At 35.0% G+C, this 23,620-nt stretch overlaps 1 protein-coding gene across 4 annotated transcripts in view; it reads left to right on the top strand.

Annotated features, from left to right (window-relative positions):
- LOC145668050 (uncharacterized) overlaps nt 1–23,620 on the top strand; it is a 126,996-nt gene that overhangs the window by 59,915 nt on the left and 43,461 nt on the right. For 3 of the 4 annotated variants that reach the window (XM_081735528.1, XM_081735527.1, XM_081735531.1), the window contains one exon: nt 18,646–19,290. In XM_081735528.1, coding sequence (XP_081591654.1) covers nt 18,833–19,290 — 458 coding nt within the window. In that variant the 5' untranslated portion in view covers nt 18,646–18,832. Of the gene's footprint in view, nt 1–13,075; nt 13,842–18,645; nt 19,291–23,620 lie in introns of all 4 variants that reach the window. The other variant, XM_081735530.1, reaches the window with a different exon arrangement.

The raw sequence follows: 23,620 nt of genomic DNA on the forward strand, positions 1-23,620 counted from the left end.
CCGGTAGAGACAGACCAAACAATAGAAGCTCTGCCTTCACTTGAAGATGATGATGGCGACAATGATATTTATTTCTGTTAGGTGAGTATTGCTTTATCTTTGAATCAATTCGTTATTCAGCTTTATTAAAGTTTTTTTTGTTTTGTTTTTTTTAAAAGCCATTTCTGGCCACTTTTAGCTTCTGATTTTAGTCACTTTTTCTCGTTGGGTTGGCAACACTATGCAGTACATTATTGCACATTGGTTTAAATCGATAAGCATTTTCTAGAGGTAAGATCCTATATATTTTTAGTTAGAATTTCCTTTCTTTTGCTGTTAATGAATGTCGCAGCTCAGGCGGTAATGCAAGTATCTGCAAAATAGGAAGTTCTAGGAGACGGTGCAGGAATTGCGGGAAGAAGAAAATGTAAATATACCGTATTCACTCCAATCTAAGATAATACTAAGTTAAAAACTCAGTGTTAATACACGACAGTTGAAAAAGTCTATTTTTTAAAAATTTAGTTAAAATAAGCAATTGAAAGTCAAGACACATGTGTTTTTCTTTCCCTTGCAGATACCAATTCTTTCTTCCAAGCATTAAAAACTGCACCTTGTGCGTTTGTAGACGGACCATAAAAAGGTTACCATGCGGACATCTTTCAAGCATTTGCTATTATCAGCAACAAGAAACGAACTATAGGAACAACTCGGAAAATAGATTCCAAATTATGTATGTACAGCATATGGTATTTGTTGGATGAGAGAGAAATTGCTCGCAAATATTACCCATGTGTTTAAAAAGCAAGAAAACTTGCAAATGGCGGAAAATTGTAACTTTACTGAGAAATTTTAAACCCTCTAAATTTTAAATTAAGTCTCGCTGCCCCTTAACATAACGTGTACTAGTCTTCGCCAAAGACCCTCTATGAAATAAACGTGCTATACATTTCGAATAGCTTTCATTCTTGACCTGCCCCTGTTACAAAGGGTACTAGGAAAATTTTGCAATCAGTTTTATATATTTATTTTTTTCAAAATAATTTCTACCACATTCAATACAACTCTCCATCCTCTGAAACCAATCATTAAACGAGATCTGCCAAGTTATACCGCAAAACTGTTCGTATCTCATTTCGTGACCAAGGTGTCATGGCAAGCACTTTAGGCCATCATCGACTTGGTGCACCGGTTACTGTGGAAGTATGGACTCTGCGACCAAGGGTTGCGTCGTATTGCGAAACTTTCCTAGTAGTTGTAATAGCCATAGAAATAGAGTCTACTTTTTCTTTTTAATGTACTGCAGTAACACAGAGTTTCTTTCCAGGTAAAATGTCTGCCTCAAAACCAAGGAAGGCATCGTTCAATGAGCGATGGCTACTGGATGACTCTTTTTCCAGTTGGTTAAAACCACAACCTCACGACAGTTTCTCGGTATATTGTATGGTATGCAGAACTTTTTTTTCCTTGAGCAATATGGGGAGGGGAAAAGAGCTATAACCAGCCACATGAATGGGAAGAAGCATCAAAGCCAAATACAGTGTCGACAGTCATCGTTAAAACTCCACAATTTCCTGAAAAGTGGAACTGGCTGTACAGATATATCACATGGAACTGCTTCCACATCCAATAGTGCCATTTCTTCAAATAGTGCCACCACCAGTGTTTCCTCCAAGCATATACTTGATACCGCCAACAATTCGTGCCCCTCTACTGCAACAGCTTCATCGACTGAAATGTCTATGACAAAAACTAAACATTAAGAAATATCTACTTCGAGAGCAAGTCACAAAGGCTGAAATCATTCGGTGTTTGCACACTGTGATGCAGCATCATTCATTACGTGCAAGTGCATCAAGTGCTAATTTGTTTCCGTTAATGTTTTCGGATTCTGAGATTGCATCCAAAATGCAGTTGCAGAGAACGAAGATTGGATACTCAATTGTACATGGTTTAGGTCCGTATTTTCATAGAGAACTTCTTGATTTATGTAGTAAGTGCTCTCACTTTACTGTTGGGTTTGACGAATCATTAAATAAAGTTGCCCAGAAGGGACAAATGGACTTCGTCATATGTTTCTTGAACCCGGACTCCAATGAAGTGAACACTTGTTACTTTGATTCTGTATTCCTTGGTCATTGTACTTCTGCCAATTTACTTATAGGTTTTATTTCTGCCCTAAAAGGACTCAACTTACAGAAACTGCTACAAATTTCAATGGATGGACCTAACGTCAACATGAAGTTTTTTTCAAGAAATAAAATCTTATCTTAATGAGGATCCGAGTTGCCCTGTGTTGTTGTGTATAGGAACTTGTGGATTACATACAGTACACAATTCATATAAAGTAGCGGTAAGGGAAACTACCTGCGACATCGCAAATTTTCTTCGTGCTCTTCATTATTTATTCAGTAACGTTCCTGCAACCCGCGCCGACTATTTTCATTATTCAGGATCGAATGTATTTCCCGTGAAGTATTGTGCTATAAGATGGCTAGAAAACTCCAGAGTGATTGAGCGTGCAATTGAGATGCTACCACATGTGGAGAAATATGTTGAAGGAGTAAAAGAGGACCAGAAAGTACCTAGTTGTAAAAGCTTTGCCATTGTTTTTACTACTATTGATGATTAACTTCTGAAAGCAAGGTTATCATTTCTGCTCTCCTTAGCAACCAATGTAGAAATATTTTTACAAAGCTTTCAATCAGATCTTCCATGAGCGCCAATGTTGTATGAGGCCATTCTTGCAACTATGATGAATGTGATGACAAGAGTTGTGAAACAAGAAGTCCTTCAGAATTCCCAAAGTCTCACAAATATTGATTTGCAGAAGCCAGAAAATCTCCTATCAGCCAGAAATGTTGACATAGGTTTTGCTTCGAGAGCAGCTCTTCGAGTTACAGGTCAACTAAACGAAAGAGATATCCTTGAATTCAGATTGCAGTGTCGCAAGGCAATGATAAGTTTGTGCAAAAAAATTGCTCTCAAAGTCCTTGGCTTATAAGCTTACAAACGGAATTTCTTACTTTGACCCACAAGTAGCTAGATTTCCTGATAAGCGAAGCAAGCGAATGACACTTGCATTGAATGTGTTTGTGAAAAATAAGTGGATCTCAGGGAGTGAAGCTGATAAAATACTGCGAGAATTTAATTCTGTCTGTAATACAGAAACATTTAGTGACATGCTTCTAAATTGTGTTCCAAAAAATTAGAGATTAGATTACTTCTGGCTTCGCAGTGTTCTTCCTGGGGTACCATTTGCTACAGAGAGTTTGAGATCATTTCTCAAAATGATACTCATTTTATTTAATGGGAATGCATCTCTGGAACGCGGGTTCTCAGTTAATAAAGAGATACTAGTTGAAAATATGCAAGAAAAATCTCTCATAGCACAAAGACAAGTGTATGATGCTGTAGCTGTCGTGGAAGACATTGACAAGGTTGTAGTTACAAAGGATATGACCCATGTTGCAGTCAATGCTCATGCTATGTACACCGAGAAGCTGAAAGAAAAGAGTCAGACAAAAGCGGTAAGTGATGCGGAGAAATTAAAGAAGAGGACAACAGCCCTACAGCTGAAGAACTTAGAAGAGAAAAAAAGGAAGATCATGCAGGAGGCACGACAGTCCCTTGCTGCAGTTGAAGAAGAAATAGTGACAATTAAACAGCGAGATATGTGCTAACTCTTTACATATATGTAAGTTACTAACTTTATAATTATTTGTATGTAGAAGAATATAAATGTGTTTTCAAGTGGAAAGAAGAGGACTGCAGTAGTTTCCAGTGTATAAAAGTTGTGATGATTAATTGTAGATATTAATTAACAATATAGTTACTGGCAATACCAATAGTTAGTTTCAGTTATTTGGAAGAGTTACACAAGAGAAAGGAAGAAAGGTGCAAAACCCATACCAGGATCATGCTAAGGATCATATTAGAATCATGAAACAAAGTAAGTACGTACCTATCTCATATTTATGACATGTACAAGACAGTGTTCAGTTGATATAAAGGCAAGTAATTACAATCTTTATTAGGATCTTCGTTTTTAGTGTATGCCTTAACATTTCATCTTTTAATCATTGAATTTAATATTGTATATGGAAGAAAATGCCTTTCATAGGCTGAAATTGTTTGTCAGGGAATTACCTGTTGTCAGGGAAAACCGGGAAATGTCAGGGAATTTCAGAATTGAGTTAGAGTGGAGACACTGTAGAAGTGTTGGCATTTTTAGTGATCTTTTAAAAGTAATGTTTCCCGACAGCGAAATTGAGAAGATGCACAAGGATAAACTTGGATACTTAGTTACATATGAACTTGGTCCTTACTTTGACAAACGTGGTCCTTTTGTCTGTATTTCTTTTGATGAAAGATTAAATTCTGTCAAGGGTCAAAGGACACAGCTATTAGATTTTGGGACGGAAACTTGGTTCAAACAAGATATCTTACGTCCGCATTTTTATGTCATGCTATTGCTGAGAACCTTCTGATGACATTCTTGCAAAACTTGAGAGTTACTGGTTTGGATGAGAAAAAGATGCTGCAAGTGTCAATAACGGGTCGAATGTAAACCATAAGTTTTCGAACAACTACAGAAGTACTTAAGTGATTCACCTTCAGATCCGAAGTTGGTGGACTTCGGTACGTGCTCCTTGGATATTATTGATGGTGCATATGAAACAGCACACAGCAACTCCAAATGGAACATTCACAGATTGTTACGCTCTCTGTATTCCTTCTTCAAGGACTACCCAAGTAGAGGTGCAGATTACAAACGCGTAACAGGGTTACATCTCTTTCCGCTGAAGTTTTGCTCTATCATATGGGGCGAAAACTCAAAAGTTATTGAAAGAGCTGTGAAAGTGCTGCCACACATTAAGAAGTATGTCGATGCTTTTGTGAAATAACCTCCATCATACAACTTCGTAATCATAAAAAGCTTTGTAAGATATGACATGCTCCCAGTTGACATTCATGCGTTCAGTTTCTCTTGAAGTAAAACAGTATCTTTCCAAATATCAGAATAATGATCCTCTTTGCCTTTTATGTTCACTGATCTGAGAACTATGCTTCGACACCTGTTGAGAAGCATTGTAAAGAATCAGGTTTCGAAGTCGGCAAATACTAATAAGAAACTTCTCTGAATTGATTTGAAGAAGGCAGAAAACCTGAAAACCTTCCGTGCTGTTGATATTGGATTTGCAGCCTCAGCAGCTTTAAAAGGTAAGGTAAGGTAATAAAAGATGGGAAAGTTCCTCAGTTCTATGAAGACTGCAGAAAGTTCCTTGTTAATATATACATGAAGATTTTTGTCAAAATCCTCTTGCTTTCAAGTTTGTTAAAGGTGCCAGCTGCTTCAATCCTGTAATTATAAGCAATTCTTCTATTAAGACCTACAGGGTAACTCCTGCATTAGAAGTTCTTTTTGAGACAAATCAATTATCTAAAGTTTATTCAAGGAACGTTCAGTACCTCATGTAAACAAATACATGTGTGATTGTTTGATTTTATTGGTTAGAGAGCCTTAGAACACCCATGCGGCAGAAGAAAATAGTCCTTGCTTATAAGGCTCATTACCAGAATTCCTTAGAATTAGACAACAGAAACAACACTTTATCTAAGAACTAAATTGAATTAATGCAATAAAAGAGAATACGCATGCATTGAAAGTGGTTTCAACCCAACTTTAGCGCGAATCAGAGTTAACAATATGGTCATATTGTTACATGCGGGGAATAAGTAAAACGTGCTTCTCGAAAGAAGCTCTGACTGATAGCCAATCATCCGATGACTGGCGGAGTAATACAATTCTGCAATGTTTACATCAGGATCAGAAGGTTCGTTGAATGAACTTTAGTATGGAAGCTGACATTGCTAAACGAGACTACTTAGATTTCTCATCAAAGGAAGAAGTAGTGAAATATCTAACAACTATGATCCCAAAACTGATCGATTGGACCATTTTCTAAGCACTGTCTATTTCAAACACAATATTTCCAAAGAACTGATCCACTTCACACAAAAAGTACTGGTTTTGTTTCACTGCACCACTGCTATTGAATGAAGTTTTTCCACAAATAAGAAATAGCTATAGAGAACCTTCATGAAAATAGCTTGATTGCACAGCATGTGGTGTATGATGCAGTATCTGCAGCTGGCGAGGTATTAGCTATTAGTGTTTCAAAAAAAGATGATCCATGCGTCCAAAAATGCATCAACATTGAGAAATGAAGCTTTAGAAAAGTGAAAATAACAATGCATCCAAAATAAAGTTAGCAGCAGAGGAAATAAAACAATTAGAATTAAAGAAACGATGTATTATGCAGAGTGCTAAGGAAGAAAGAACTGGAGAAGATGAAAAGTTTGGAAAAGATACTATCTTAAATGTGTGTATCTTTTGAGTATAAGGTATAATCACTGTGAATTAATAATAATTCACAAATTTGTTGTAAGATGTATACTGTAAACTATATAGCATAGCACATAAAGTTTTGTGTTACATATTTTATACAGCGTATAAAGTACTGTATGCAGGCTAATGTATTAAATTTTTTTCTCTGTTGTATATTAAATGGTTGATTTCATATCTGCATATGTCTGCCTTATGACATTATTTAGAACAAGTTTTTACTTAGAATAAGTCTGGTATAGAATCTACTGAAGAACTGTTTACTTGCACAGTGTATGTTGTGTGATACTGTTTCTTTGGCTGTGTTTATTGGGTGTAAGTCTTCACGAAGTGATCCACATAGCCGAAAATGCATTGTCACTTAGATGCAGTGATATTAGATAATACTATTCAAATATATTTTGTGTGTGTTATACAATTGTGAATTAAAAATGAACAGTTACATATGAAGCTATAAATTTATACAACGATTTTCATCATTTATGTAAAACTGGTAATTTGTCAGCAGTACTTTTTTGTAATTGTTTTGATAATCTTAGAAACAATTTTGTATTCATTGAGATGTATACATTTTGTAATTAGACATTTAAAGCAATGAGTGGAGTCGAAGGCTGTAAGGGAAGTTGGGAGATCCTTTAAAAATGTTTAAAAAATCATTTGAATTTAAAAAAAAAAATCAAGGCTAACTAAATTTATTAATTTTTTTTTTTTTTTTTTGATGATAAAACAATTACAAACCTACAGTAATCAAGAGTGTGAAATAATAATAATAATAATAAAATAGTATTAGGTACTGAAATTTTGAAAATGCAACTCAGTAAACACCCTGTACAAGCAGACATGTCTTCTGATTGGTGGTTCTAGCTGGACTGTGGTTTGAGCCCTTCTCTCAGGACACTAGTTATTGTGCCTCAAACCATCACATATTTTCATTCCTATTTTTGAAGACACAGGGAACAAATCACACACACACTTAGTTCGGAAACTGATAGACAGATGACAGCGCAATGCATTTCCTCCATAATCTCATTTTTCGTCGGTGTGTGGTTTGGCCCTCTCTCTCGGTAAACCCTTCAATTGTTGTAGAAGATGGAAAAGAAATATGAAACAAAATTACCCCATAGTCAGAGTATAATATTTTTAGGTTTGATACGCACGATTCTCTTTGTCTTCCCGTTACTTCTCTTAATCAAAGCTGTTCGTTATGAAATTACGATATCTCTTCGATTTAAAGAGCATACTGTTTTTATGTTGTAGGTTAGAGAAACGTTGACGAAATGGCTTTGGAGTCTGGAAGAAAGGAATTCTCTGACAACGAGAATAGAACAAAAGGGAACTAAGAGAGGATGAAAATAAGGTATATGAAATGGCAATGAAGTGGTTACACAAAAAGGATGATTCTCACAGCTTCGATAATTCCTCTTCCAAAAATATGGAAAAATTTGAAAACGACCGTGTTCAGCATTTCAAAGTATTGTAAAAAATGAAGACAGTTTTCCTGAATTGCTTTCTAGCAATGATAGTGACGACCCTTCTGAACCAGATGAGTACACTGTTTTCCCAGTTGCTACACATAGTCAAATACCAGTACAAGAAATTACGACAAGTCCAAGATGTGAGAAAAAAAGTTGATATGTGCGTTGAAGATCCTAGTACTTGACCAAGCGAAATATCAGAAAGAGAAAGCTGCTATTTTGCACAAAGTTTCAGGGTTTTGTCATTGAATCCAGACAACATAGACTTTTCTTGTACAACCAGAGAAGGAAAACGATTAACTCACCACATGTGATACAAAGTTCTTCTAAACGGAGAGAAAACCAATTGGTCCTGGCTCGTGTATTCAAAAAGTGAAAAGAATCTCCTTTGGTTTCCCTGTAAGTTATTTTCTGACTCCAAACAAATTACATCTTCGTCTTCTAGTGCCATATTAAAATTAGTAAGTTCTGGGTTTAGCGGTTGGAAGAAAGTATCTGAAAGAATACCAAATCATGAAAATTCAGTCTCCCATAAGAAGTTTGTTGTGCATTAGAAGTGTCTACTGAACTCCCTCAATTTAGACAAAGGAGTAAAATGCATTCGAACAGAAAAGGAGAAGTGGAAGGGGTATTATTGATGCAGTGTTGTTTTATCAACATGTTACTTATCTTTCCATGATAGTAAGGGAGGCAACACAGAACTACGTTGCCCTGACCGTTTTGACCTAGAGAATGGGAACTTTCTTACACTCATTCTTCTCTCAAAGCACAATCCTACCTTACGAGAAACGGTGATTTTTTTTTAATAATAAAAGCCAGGTTTTATATTTCATATGACATTCAAAATGAATTCATCGGCTTAATAACTAATTAAGGCAAGAAATTCTTAATGAAGTGCGGAAGGCTAAATACTAATACATAATGTTTGACTCCAGACGTATCTCACACTAAGCAAATGATTCAGGTTCTACGCTATGTCACGTTTAAAGAAAGTGAAGCAGTGTGAGATAAAAGTAAGCTTCATTGATTTCAGTAAAGTTCATGGAAAACTGACAAAGATTTAGTGGAAAATATTGTACAAAGGATAGAGAAAAATGGTCTCAATTTAGCAGAATGTAGAGGACAGTCTTACGACAATGGTGCAAATATTGCTGAGAAATGTGGAGTTCAGGCAAGGATCCAATCGTTAAACAACCTTGCGTTGTTTGTGCCATGCATAGCACATTCTTTAAATCTTATAGAAGGAATCTTGAATCTTGCATTGGAATCAGAACCAGAAACTGAAAACCTGTTTAGAATCGTTCAGAAAGTGTACAATTTTTAAATTTCATCGACAATAAGGTACAATATCTTTTGAAAAACGTGAAAATCACTCTCAAAGGTACTTCGGACACAAGATGGAGTGCAAAGTCAGAAGCAGTGACAGCTTTGAAATCTGAACTGGAAAATGATCTAGCAGCATTTCGTGAAATTATAACTAGAAGTCAAATCAATTGAAAAAAAAAAAAAAAAAAAAAAACTTAGAAAATCAAAAGGAAATAGAGAATAAGGATTGACTTTTCAAAGGTCTCTTGATTTGTTATCAGGTCTTTTGAACACCACCTAAAGGTTCAGGAATCAAGGATTCGACAGATGACTGTCGGAAGCAAAGGTTATATTTAATTTGATAGATGTGGAAGATCAGTTCAAAGAAAAGCGTATCTCGAAGAAGACGAGAATGCCAGAAGAGAAGGGAGAGGATGAAGCAAAATGTTTACTGAAGAGAATCGCCTTAGACGATCTTTCTTCAGAATTCTTGACCTCTTACGGGAAGAACTGTTAGCCTTAGTAGAATAGGCTCAAAGAAGTAAGCAAGGACTTCAGCTTCCTTAGAGGAAGCTCACTGTGTGAAATTTTTTCAAAGGACTTGAAACATCGTGCTCAAATCTCACTTTGTAATACCAAGACGATTTGAATGCTGTAGAATTATGTGTAGAAATTGAATCTTAAAGACCAAGATGATGTATTCTTGCCTGTCCTCAAGATGTCCAATGATCTTCAAAGTGCCTATGAAAAGTCTCAATGTCTCTTAAATTTTTCTTACCCTTGCGTGCAGTGTGGCATCTTGTGAAAGAAGTTTCAGCAAACTAAAACGCATCAAAACATACTTACTTTCAACCACGGGACAGGAAAAACTCTCAGATTTGGCAACATTAGCTATAGAGAACAAGATCGCTCAATCAATTTCTTATGAAAATATTATTGAGAACTTTGCAGAAAAGGACGTCAGAAAAGTATTTTTGTGAGCGCACGTTTCAAAACGAGAAGGAAGTTATATAGAATATTGTTACTAATAGGTACTATAAATAAAAGTGCTTTTTCTCTATATTTATTGGTACATATGAATGGACGTGAAATGTTTAATTATCTACTTTAAACTTAAGCATACATTACTAGAAGAACTGTCTACACACAGGTGGAAGGCCCGCACATAGAGTAAAGTGAAGCATACAACTGAAGAGCCAATATACTCGTACAAGAGGAATCATAAACTAAGCCAATGAAGAAGAATTTCCTGAGTCAACAGAAGAAGAGGAAGCTACAGGTTGTCAAGTTAAGGATTCGTATTTATGGAAAAATGTTTCTAAATAGATTGCTTGAATTATTGTGTATTATTTTTTTACAACACTAATATTACTTTGCGTTGAATCTGTAGGACATTTAACAATAGGTCCTAATAAATGTATGCAACAAAGTTGCAACGTTTATAACTATATCTTTTGTAGATTTCTTACGAGGAAGATCTTGAGAATTTTGTTTTCAGTATAACAAAGTATTTTATTTCGGAAATAAATGAGCTTAATCAAAAGAACCGGTTTCAGAATCTAAGTTTCAATAAATATAAATAAAACGTAAACATTGCATAATGTATCGGATTGTGTTTCGATTAAATGAAAAAATGTCTTCTGCAGTGTACTTTTAATACTTCACACTTTGTAACTTTTAGATACGCTTCGTAATTGGTTTCAAGCTCATATGTGAACACAAATTTCAGTAAAAGTTATAAAAGGAAGAAAGATGACAAATGATTTAAACTTTTTACAATTTATATTTTAACCTAGGATTTGTTCCAATCCCTAACATAACGTATATAGACTTGGGAGGAAGGGGGCACCAGAAAAACGTCTTTACTCCGGGTGCTATATTTTGTGGATCCGGCCCTGATTAGGGTTATTAACGAAATATTTGTTTATGGAATATATAAAAAAACATATCGTCTAAGTTGTTTTAGAGAAAATCGTCCGAATAAACCTAAGCATCAAAAGTAAGCAGCGTTTTGTGTTGTTTTTTTAATAAGAAATGACTTATCTCGCATTATAGATTATTAAAAAAAATCGCCTGAATCGTTTTTGAGAAAATCATCCATATATAACTTATCTCCAAGAGTAAGCTACGCTTTCGATTTTTTTTCTAAAACGCGGGAAATTCGTGAAACCCCACGCACACGGTGTTTGCCCACCACAAACTCCATTTGTCAAGAACTGGAATCGAACCAGAGTCCCCACACACTAAAGGTGAACGCTCTACGACTAAACCACAGCCACTTCTTACGAATTTTTAAATGAGGAATGACTTATTCCGTATTATAGGGTTAATAATAACATACTTATTGATAAAATATGAACAAAATCACTTGAGTCGTTTTAGAGAAAAGCGTCCGTATAGACCTCACCCCCAAGAATAAAGCACTCTGTGAGAGTTTTTTTCAGGACAAGTTAAGCCGTTTTATCGGGAGTATTTCAACGTTTATTTATGAAGTATGAACAAAATCGACTGAAACATGTTTGGGAAAATCGTCTAGAACTCATCTCCAAGAGCAAACTACTTACTACTACTAGATTTCCCCATAGGGCTTATGCCAGTATAGGGTTGTTGTTATTAAAAATAGATGTATGAAATATAAACAAAACCGTTAAGCCGTTGAAGAAAATAGCACTTTTCTCTTCCCTTCAGTAAACTACCCGTATTTTTGGAATTAGAAAGAAAATTTTGGAAAAGGAAATGGGTAATCCTATAAAAACTTTAAGTGGAAGAGTTAATGGGGGATACGTCGACCTACATGGCCTCCGGGCGAGTGTACATACTAGTACGGGCCCTGGCCATAGGCGCCGTAGAAATGGTACGTCTGACAGGTGTTCTCTCCGGATCCGGTATCTACAATCAAAAACAAGTAAAAAAAAAGCTTCGGTAGACATTCTGAATTCCGGGTAGATTTTTCTATGACGTCATCAATATGGCCGCCAACGAATTTCGACTTACCAAATTTAAAATTTTATAACATTGTTATTATTCAAAATAAAAGCTACGTTCTTCTTTTATTTATCAGAGAATATATTAGGCTTTTATTGTAATTATAAAAGTTTGCCTTCTATAGCCGCCGTTTTTAAATATGAAAGCTCAAACTAGAGAAATGATAATTTTCACATTATTTTTTAAACTTTTATGGCAAATAATTTTGAAACGGCTATGTTTAAAGAAAAACATCTTCAAACAAACGTTATGGAGCATTACAATGCTTTCAAATGCGAGCAGAATCATTGATGTATCTCAATTAATAACGAAAATATTCAATTTTATGTTAGGTTAAGTGTAAAATTTTCTTCAGTAAGTTCGAAGTATTAAAATTGTATCCATTGATGTTGGCGCCGTGAACTTTCGGTGCCATAGCTAAAAATGCCGAGAAATAAGGTTTGAAGAAATGTTTAGAAATAATTTTGCCTTGGAAACGAGAAGTAAAGTTGGATAGCTTTAAACGACTAAGCCGCAAAACTCGAAAATCAAAATTAGGTTGGGTTGCAGATTTTTAAAATATTAATCATTTTGAACCTTTTAAATGCCTTTTCACTTTATTTACCTTAAAATTTCGGCTGTAATTCCTTTAAAAAAAAAAAAAAAAACTCCGAAAGATAGCGTACCCATAACTTATTTAGTAGTCTGACATAATTATTATTATTTTCTGTAAAATAACACGATATTTAGCAAAACTAAGCACTACATTCTTTCAGGTCTATATTAATATTATTGCTATTGGAGTTAGGAATTTCTTTTGATATTTACAAAAGTACTATTTCCACTTTCAGGATGATTGCGAGGCGCAATTTATGTTTAAATTATTTATTCGGATTATATATATATACACCAATAATTCTAATTATATTTTTCTTCGTTTCAGGCTATATGAAGTATTGAATTTGTAACGATCAGAAACATCGTGTATCATGGCATCAAAACCCTATTCATTTCAATCATTAGTTATAATTAAATTGCCAGCAGGAAGAATGAAAGATCATGAGACTAGTATCCATATTGACATTAACTAAGGTATTTTCTGTGCACAAACTATGATTTCAAGAAAAAACATGTACGTCAGTCCTTGGAAGGAAAAATATTCTTCATGCTGTTGAAATAAGGAAAGATGTAGTTTATCAAAGAATTTCTACAAGAATTCTCCAATCAGGAATAGAGTTTATTTATTATTGCACTACTACATGTTACAAACAGTACAATTTAAAGAAGACATTGCTGAAGTTAGATTAAAGCTTAATTGGAGAAGAAGGAAAAGATGATGATGATGGACTTGATAATATTGAGTAGGAAAGGAAAAAAATTTCGATCAAGTATCACATCTCGAGAAAAGCCACCCCAAAACATAAATCTATTCGGAATGAATTGTGTAGTGTGTGGTTATAAGAAACGTGGCGATATCAAAGAAAAGTATCGTGTTTGTGAAAGTTCCAGAGATTCAGTATTTCTTGAAGCAACTTTCTGTATGAAAGATCATGTACATTCTTGGAAGATGAAACATCAGCTGAGACTTGGAAGATGAAACATCTGTATTTTTAGCTGACCTGTTCTATCACAAGATATGTTTTGAAACTTACATTATAAAGTACAGAAGAAAGCAGAAAGAAAATAAAAATAAAGAAAAGTCAGTACAGGTAATCAACAAAGAAGAAATGTTGCAAGATGTTTTTCCATTAATTAAAGATATTTTAGATAAAGGTTCATCTTTCAACTTTGGGAATGGGTGGAAGTCACTGGGAGCTAAGTCTGGACTATAGGGTGGATGTAGTAAATCTTCCCACTTAAACTTCTGAAGCAAGTCCCTCGTCAATGCCGCGGAGTGAGGACGGGCGTTGTCGTGGAGGAGGATGACGCCGCTGGTCAGCAATCCGCGCCTTTTGTTTTGAATCGCGGGGCGAAGTCGACATAACGTCTGACAGTAGGCAGCTGCATTTATGGTCTCACCTCTCTGCATGTAGTCAACGAGCAAAACACCCTTACGATCCCAAAAGACCGTAGCCATAACCTTTCCGGTGCTCAAAATTTGTTTGGATTTTTTCGGCTTTTTCGGAGAATTTGAATGGTGCCATTCCATGGATTGGCGCTTTGTTTCTGGAGTGATGTGCGAAATCCACGTCTCATCTCCAGTAACAATACGATTTAAAAGTTCATCGCCATCCTTATGGTAACGGTTGAGAAAAGTCAATGCTGCTCCCATTCGCTTGGTTTTGTGTTCCTCCGATAATAGTCGAGGCACCCACCTTGCACTAATTCTTTTGTAACCAAGTTCACCACTGACAATTTCGTACAACACAGTTCTTGAAATTTCAGAAAAGAATTCCTGCAGCCCATCAATAGTGATTCGCCTATCCTCTTGAATTTTACGCTCAATTCTTCCTTTGAGTTCGTCAGTCACAACAGAAGGCCGGCCCGAGCGTTCCTCATCGTGCACATTCGTCCGTCCGTCATTAAACATAATGCACCACTTACGAACTGATGCTTCATTCATTACATTTCCATACACCTCAGTGATTTGTCTAAATTTCTATCGGACGCACTTTTCTTGCGTTCAAAAACATATCACACTACGAACCTCACACTTGGCGGGATCAGTAATTGTATCGCACATTTTACAGTCGCACAGCGAAGCAATAACGGACCGTAGCGGATCGCAGCTGGTGCCAGACTGAGGCTAAAGCGTGCCCAGGTCAATAACCCAGCGGCAGCGGGGGTGGGGGAACACGCGCACGCGCTAGCGCAAAACGTTCTTTACTTTCCGAATGACCCTCGTATAATCCGAATAAATAATTTAAACATAAATTGCGCCTCTCGTAATCATCCTGAAAGTGGAAATAGTACTTTTGTAAATATCAAAAGAAATTCCTAACTCCAGTAGCAATAATATTAATATAGACCTGAAAGAATGTAGTGCTTAGTTTTGCTAAGTATCGTGTTATTTTACAGAAAATAATAATAATTATGTCAGACTACTGAATAAGTTATGGGTACGCTATTTTTCGGAGCCCAAAGGTTCGAAATGATTAATATTTTAAAAATCTGCAACCCAACCTAATTTTGATTTTCGAGTTTTGCGGCTTAGTCGTTTAAAGCTATCCAACTTTACTTCTCGTTTCCAAGGCAAAATTATTTCTAAACATTTCTTCAAACCTTATTTCTCGGCATTTTTAGCTATGGCACCGAAAGTTCACGGCGCCAACATCAATGGATACAATTTTAATACTTCGAACTTACTGAAGAAAATTTTACACTTAACCTAACATAAAATTGAATATTTTCGTTATTAATTGAGATACATCAATGATTCTGCTCGCATTTGAAAGCATTGTAATGCTCCATAACGTTTGTTTGAAGATGTTTTTCTTTAAACATAGCCGTTTCAAAATTATTTGCCATAAAATTTTAAGAAATAATGTGAAAATTATCATTTCTCTAGTTTGAGCGACCATATTCAAAAATGACGGTAATAGAATTCAAACTTTTATAATTACAATAAAAGCCCATTATATTCTCTGATAAATAAAAGAAGAACGAAGCTTTTATTTTGAATAGTAACGAAGTTATAACATTTTTAAATTTGGTAAGTCGAAATTTGTTGGCGGCCATATTGATGTCATAGAAAAAATCTACCCGGAATTCAAAATGTCTACCCAAGTTTTTTTTTTTTTTTTTAACTTGTTTTTGATTGTAGATACCGGATCTGTAGAGAACAGCTGTGAGACATGCCATTCCTACGTGAACTATGACCAGGGCTTGAAGTATACATCGGGACAAACGAACGGACGAACATACATTCAAATAAGTAATTTATTTATTATTATTATTTATTTATTTTATTTATTTGTTTATATATTTATTCTTTGACATGTAGGAACCATGGAACGTTTAGATTCGTTGAGATACCAAAATCGAGTGTTGTCCGCAATACCTACACTTAGTTCTTTCATATTCGTCGCTCGAAAATAAAATTAGAAAATGTTTTATCTACCAGTGAAAAGAAAATTGTTGAATTATAATAATGATATTATCTTCATGTATAAGTTACATTTTTAAGATTTTTGCTCCAAAGAAATTACAGAATCCGAGTAAATCAAATTAAACTCGAAAAAATCTTCATTTGTCTAGATGGATTAGCTTTTTATTCTTATCTTTTTTTCTCATTGTTCAGAAAAAAATGCAGGTGTTTACAAATTCTGGTTGTAAGGGAATTAAAGGTGGCAAAAGATTCTTTTCGGATGTCTCCCTACTCATATTCGTATTACTGTATTGTACGTGTTTCGCAAGCTTAGCAATGATACTGAATTTCTTTCCTTAAGTCAACTCCTATTAATCGACCATCCTTCTTATACAACCGTTTTCAGTAGAGCCAGTGGTGGTCGCTCAATAGAACTAATTTGTCAAAGCAAGGGGCACGCCGTAGCTCTTCTTTTCAAATACTGATTCAGGTTTGAAATGTAGCCGAAGGCAGCTGTTTGGTGCATTAATTTAACTAGTGCTTAATCAAATTTAATTAATTTTCCTCGGTTTGAACTTTCTGTACGGTACAACAACTACGATATTTTGGCTCAGTTTGTTAAATGATGCATTTTATATACACTAATGAAAGAAGAAACAATCGATTTTTTATTTTACACGCCAAATCCTCTATAGGTACGAATTCTAACACAGAGAGTAAAACCGGCTTTCTGGGAAGCGGACTGGATTGCGTAGTGGTTAACGCATCGGTACGGTAATGCCGGCAGTTCCGGGTTCGAGTCCCGGTCCAGTCAATCACTTTTTCACTCTTTGCTTTATTCATTTTAGTTGGAAAAATAAACGTAAATTTTAAGGAACTATAATTAAAAATTAAAGCTATGAAAACATAATTGAATAAATTAAAGTTAATGTTAGAAAAAAAGTAACTGTTAAAATTAACTAATTAAACTTAAATTAATAATTTTCACTGCTGTGTAATGAGATGTCCGTGAGTTGTGAAAATTAATGTAAAATTTAGCAGATAAAAATTAAGAGCATGGAAAATCATTATTATGAAAAGTTATTGTTTATATATAACATTGAAATATATTATCTGTTCAGCCTTACCTCTAAACGGAGATAAACAACAATATCCGTATCCTTCCGCTGTTCAAAAATACGATTGGCTAGTGATACATTACTCCTACTTTCGCACGGAAAGAAGCAAATTATACACGTGTATTTTAAGTGTTAGGAAGTATTGCAGTAGAAAAAGTAGAATACACCTATACAATTGAATTGGCTCCATAATTACTGAATATGATTAATGTAATATTTCCATTATTTCACTAAGCAAATTCAATTGCAATATTATTAGATAATCTGTATTATACTTTTGTCATTTATAATACCGGTAGTGCTATAGTTGTGTATGGTTGTTTCGTAGTAAAAGTCTTCTAATTAAAAGTGGTGAACTGTTTTGAGGAGTACAACGTCGGTAGGCCAACAGAAAATCAGCGTGCGTTGGTTACATTTATCGCGGTTTAGAGATAAGGCGGAACAGATAATAGTAACAGTGATTATTGTATATCATGGCAATGTTACGTACGAGGTGTGTTCAAAAAGTGTCGAGCCTTCGGTTGGCAAAAATATATTTATTGATTTGGAAATCTGAAACACTAATCCCCTTCAAAGTAGTTTATTTGGTAATGAACACACTCCTTTGAGCGCAACCGCTATTGTTGGAGACACTTCTGGAACGCAGTTTTTGGAATGGTGAGCAACCGTGCCGTCTTATTCCGCATGATTTCTTCACTTGACTCAAATCGGGTCCCTTTTTGCGGCATTTTCAGCTTGTGAAATAACCAAAAGTCACACGGAGCCATGTCAAGTGAATAGGGAACCTTATGACACACAGGAATGTTGTGTTTGGCGACGAAAGCCTCAATCAAATTTCGCGGATACTCTCATGCCCAAATTCTCGTTCAAAATTGAATGTATCGATCCGATTCAATGGATTCCGCTTGGGTATTGCCAAACTTTTGGCAAAATTTGATGCAATTCGCTGCTCAAATTTTTCTCTCTTTTCACAAAAAACTAAAATCCGACGACCGCTCACTACACGTCTTCACTTGTTGGCCGACTGCCAGCGCCTGACGCTTTTTGCGTGAGAGAAAAAATTCGTGACTGCGCGTGAGTGCCCTTCTACATGTACACTGAAAGTAGTCTCCCACGCTTCATTGCTTTACGAGGGGAAAAAAAATAAGATTCGATACTTTTTGAACAGACTTCGTATATCCTTATATAATAATAATTTCGCATGGTTTTTGAGAAAAAATTAAACATTTTAACTGATTAATTTAATCGCTATTTTTATTTAGTAGATTAATTACAAACCTACACATTTATAAGGGTTATCAAAGCCGTAATTTAATTGCATTTTCAAATGTTAAAACTTCCTTTTTTTTTTTTTTTTTTTTGTTACAGGTACTTACATTGTTCAGGGAGTTAATATTCCTGGATAAAGAAGTTCGTTGTTAAAAACTCAATAGCGTGTACCATATTAAAATACAATATAAGAAGTGCTTTCTTCCTGTTTTTGAAAGTACGGTAATGGTAACAGATAAACTCTTTGAACAAAGTAACTTCAAAGAAAATATTGTATCTCGAAACGATGGTAACATGTATCAATATGAATAGTATTGACGATTTGGAATCTCTGATCAAGGAAGAATCGCCAAGCGATGGGAAAGAATACTTCCCAATTGAAGGAGTATCACTTGTAACTGAAATAGATCTAGCAGATTCAGAGGATGGATACGTGGTTCCCGAAGAATATCTTGCAGCTTTGAGAACGAAGCAGAATCAGGAAGTTGACGATAGTGATTCTAGTGTAGTAGAAGTTGTGTACAGTTTATCTATGGATCATAATGATAATAAAACTGTTGTTGTTGTTGAAAGTTCTGATACTACAATAAACGAAGGCACTGTCAATGGTTCTGTGGAAGAAAACAGCTCATCAACTACGTATGATTCTGTGGAAGAGAATATCATATCTAGTGCCAGGAACCGTATCATTGAATTAGTTTCTGGTGATGATATTGCAGAAGACGAAAATGAAAATATCGAAGGGTAAGTTTTAAGAAAAAAAAATTATATTTCTTCAAAACGATATGTCGTTGCAAAACTAAAAGTTAAAATCTCGGTTGTAGACAGACAGTTGTACAGAATGAGCTCCCTCGTGCCTTTATTGTCCTTCGTGCGGAAGACTAGTTCAGTTCCCAATGGGAAAGCATGTTGTTCGAATCCAACATAAAACTTACAGAAATATGTGTACAGTACATTGTTGCTGATAACTGGAGTATAAAACCCCTTTTCAGCACCAAGGTAATTCCCTACTACTTAAGTGGGATCCGAATCCCACTCGGGACTTCACGTATGATCTTGTGTCCACACTGTCAGATCGAATTTGGGATCACGCACAAAGAAAGCAAGCTCGTTAGCTGGTTCTGTGATATTGATATATTAAAAAGCAAAAAAGTACATTTAAAAGAATAGTCTGCAAAACGCACCTTGCTGGTTATTTAATATTCTTATATACACGTATAGATTTATATTGTAATGAATAATATGTCGAGCTTAGTTTCAAAACGTCTCTTGTCCACTTTTCTAAATTTTTGGGAAAACAAGAAAAACGTTTAACGTCTTCGTCGTGCCATGCATTGTATTACTCAGAAAGCTTCTCGAGAGCCAATAATATTTTATTTTCCTGCTAAATGTCTTTGTAGTGCTCAATATTAAAGAGAAATTACGTGAATTTGTTTGGATAAGGGACGTTTTGAAACTAAACTCAGGACAAAAGACAGTTTGAAAAGAAAAACCTTTTGGTAAGCATCATTTTTCGTTTAAATGTATGCAATAAAAGGAAAAGGGTTTATATTTATCGGACATGTGATGTATATGTTTACTGTTACCTTAAAACAGAATAATTCTACTAAGGAAAAAAATAGCTCGTTTTTAAAGAATGTCAGCAAATATGTTTTAAAAAAAAACACCTTATTGTATAAAAATTCTCGCGAATGCTCTGAGTAGTTGAGTGTGAAACTAGAAAAAAATACAACGGAGTGCATTTACTTTTACACTAAAGATCTTCCGGATCTTCCATCATTCCTTCTTCAAATTCATCTTCAGAAGCCTACTCGGTAGTTTCCCTACGAAATATTTCCTTGTAGAATGGCAAATCCGATGTAGCCAACCATTCTTCTCCACTGCCATCGTGGCACTGTTAAATTAAGGTTTACAAACACGCTGAGCCCTTTTCTCACACACAACCAGTATATTGCAAAATGTTTTCTTACAAACCTGTAGAAGTGATTTCTTATCTTCTTCTGATTTGGAAACAAAATAGTGAACTCATATTTCATTAGTTTGCTTTTGTTCATTCCTTGTTCGCTTCCGTTTACGTGATACGCATATTGTATGTTTTAGTATGAAATTGTCTTGGACCACTTTGCTCTTGTCCTCTAATAACGCTGGTGGAACTTGCGTACTTCTTGTAGAGAAAGTTCTTTACATTTAAAAGTCATACCCACATGGTAACAGTCAGGTATCCGAGGTAAAGCTCTAGACGAATACCGCTGACTCTTTGCTATGTTTCGTTGACATATTGCAGGGTTAACTTTCTACTTTCTTCCTTTCTCATGTCTGCACAGAACAATATACTTTTGTTGCTTGTCTTCTGCGATAGCTACCATAACTAAGAAATCACGTCTGAATGTTCCTTTCTTGAAAATAACGTATATTTTACTCAAAGCGAACAGTAGCTATGGAACCTCCTAAAACACTACAGCGGAACGAAAACCTATCGTTGAAACGTAAGGTATTTTGGCGCGTAATTCAATGGAATGCCGCGAAATTCGTCTGTATCAACGAATAGAGCATCACTAATTTACAAAACTAAAAATTTAACAGTATATTAAATCCTAGTAACATTCAGTTAAATTTAGGGGAAAAGAAACGTTTTGAAACAAAACAGTTGAAATTTTGATCTAAGATCATTGTGAAAAGGGACATTTTGTTTTGAAATTACTTTGCTCAAAAATGTCCGGCATGTTGCTGTAAACAAGAGACGTTTTGTAACTGAGCTCGACATATGCAAAATAGAATTAGTATATAACACCAGGCCTGGTCTTAGTTATATTTATAAATTAATAATCCAGATATATATATATATATATATATATATATATATATATATATATTAGTATTATATTTAGTTAACTTGTATATTGATTTGTAAATTACTTGTATATCATGTGTGCTTAATAACTTTTCTTTAGGGTAGAATTCTCGCCTGGTTTGCAGAAGCGATTTTTTCTTCTTTGGAGAGGAAACTTGTTCCCCGCCCTCCGAGATACGTCCCTTAGCTAGTCTTCGTGGACTCCTATAAATACGAGACGAAATTGGGTAAGAGGGCATCACTTTCTGGAGACAGCCACAGAATGATGTGGTTTTTATTGGTTGGAGGTTCTGAATGATGATCTGTTTAGGCTTAAATACCTTTGAATCTAGCTCTGAGAGATGTGGCTGTATAGGAGGTTCTTAGTGAGAACCAAAGTAGGGATTCAGTTTGTTAGGAATGCCACTGAGTAATGTGGTCTTAGGTTATTTGGTTCTGAGCGAGAACCAATATTATATATATATATATATATATATATATATATATATATATATATATTAAAGTTAGTGGGCTTTTTTTCCCTTAGGAATCCGTTAGTTCCTGGTTATTTTAGTTTTATTAAGTTTCATAATATTTAATTTGTTCGAAGTGTAGGACGTAAAATTTTGAGAAGTGTTTTAGATGAATTTTAGTTAGGGAGTAATTAATATTTAATTTCTCGATTCCCAAGATTAGGGAAGGAATAGTGGAATTGGACATAAGTGATGTTCCATAGAGCACACAGCGAGTGCACGTTTTGAATTATTAAGAGTAAGAATTCTATAGTCGGGATTTTGCGTTATTGAGACCGTGTCTTGAAACATAGACGAAGCTGATAGAGAATTTCCTTAGTTAAGAATTCTACCTGGGATTCGATGTACGGATCCAAAATGTACCTTTTCCTAACCTACACATAACCTGAATAAATTACTTAGTTTCCTTAAGTGGAACGGAATCTAGGTCCGATGAGTTCCACGACAGGGTTTTAGGTGACGCACTCTATAAGTGACTAGCAGTGCTGATATAAACAAATTAAGGAGTGTACTAACAGCTTGAAAGAGAACGCGGATTAGTACTCCACAGACCTACCCCAATTTAGTGTCATGTAAATAATTAGGGATACAAGTTAATTTAGAGAATTCTAGTCAGGAACAAATAAAATTTAACTTAGAGAAGTTCATACACCAAAACACACTTTTAATTAGTAAATAAACTAATAAATCAAAAAAGGTGTTATATGATTTCTATGTCTAAAAATCGTTCCCGAGAGATTAAGATAAATAAGACATAAATTCCCCTAGACATTTTAGTATAATTTATAATAAGCGTGTCTAATTGCGCAAACCTATTTCTCGATGAGTTAAAGGAAAAGAGAAGGAAGTTCACAAGAGTAAGGGTAACGATGATAAATCCATTTATAATTCATTTTGAGGAAGATCGGGATAGTACAGTAGAAGGTTAGAAAGGGAGAAGAAAAGGAATTGAGATATTTCATGAGAATAGTTAATTCCTTGATACTTGTATAGTCCAATTAAATCTCTTTCCTCATTTCATTATAGATTTAAATGGGATTGTTCTATAGTTGGTAGTTTTTGATGGTTATCGTATCTAGTGGATGTATTCCTCGATAAGGACGGGAAGCGTACGGCCGTTGTCGCAAGTCCTACCTGTACGTTAAGCGCAATGTACTTAGGCCGTAGTTTCTCCGACTATATTCTTTATTCAAATTTTTCCCACTTAACACGTTAAACTTCTTACATTAACCGCTATGTAAACTGTGTAATGCCAGCGTTTTTTCTTTTTTTATTTTTTTTCCCTATTCCATCCTACGTTTGTTTTGTACTCCTTCTTCAGAACTGCTTCTCCTCTAAAGTTGATTTTCCTCTTAGTTCTTTAGGGTTATTCCGTGTCAAGTAAACCAATAAAAAGTTCCTGGGAAGAATTTTATTCATACTTGATTGCCATGAAGTTTCACCTGAGGTAAGAAAACTTGTAAAATATCATATGTTGTAATATTATAGTTAGAGTCACGTGAAATATGGAACAGAGTGCAATTTTCCGCACGCATGCTGTCACAAAATCACTCATAAGCAATCTAGAATTGACATAGAAAGGTGAGATAAGCCAGAAATTGCTATGCCACATTATTACTTTTTTTAATACTTCAAGGTTATTCAAAGTTTTTTAACTGAATTTTATAAAGAATACTATGTACGCCAGATAAAGCCATATTACAGGGAAATA

Source organism: Thermobia domestica, chromosome 13 (genome assembly GCF_964235325.1).
Source record: "Thermobia domestica chromosome 13, izTheDome1.hap1.1, whole genome shotgun sequence".
Lineage (NCBI taxonomy): Eukaryota > Metazoa > Arthropoda > Insecta > Zygentoma > Lepismatidae > Thermobia > Thermobia domestica.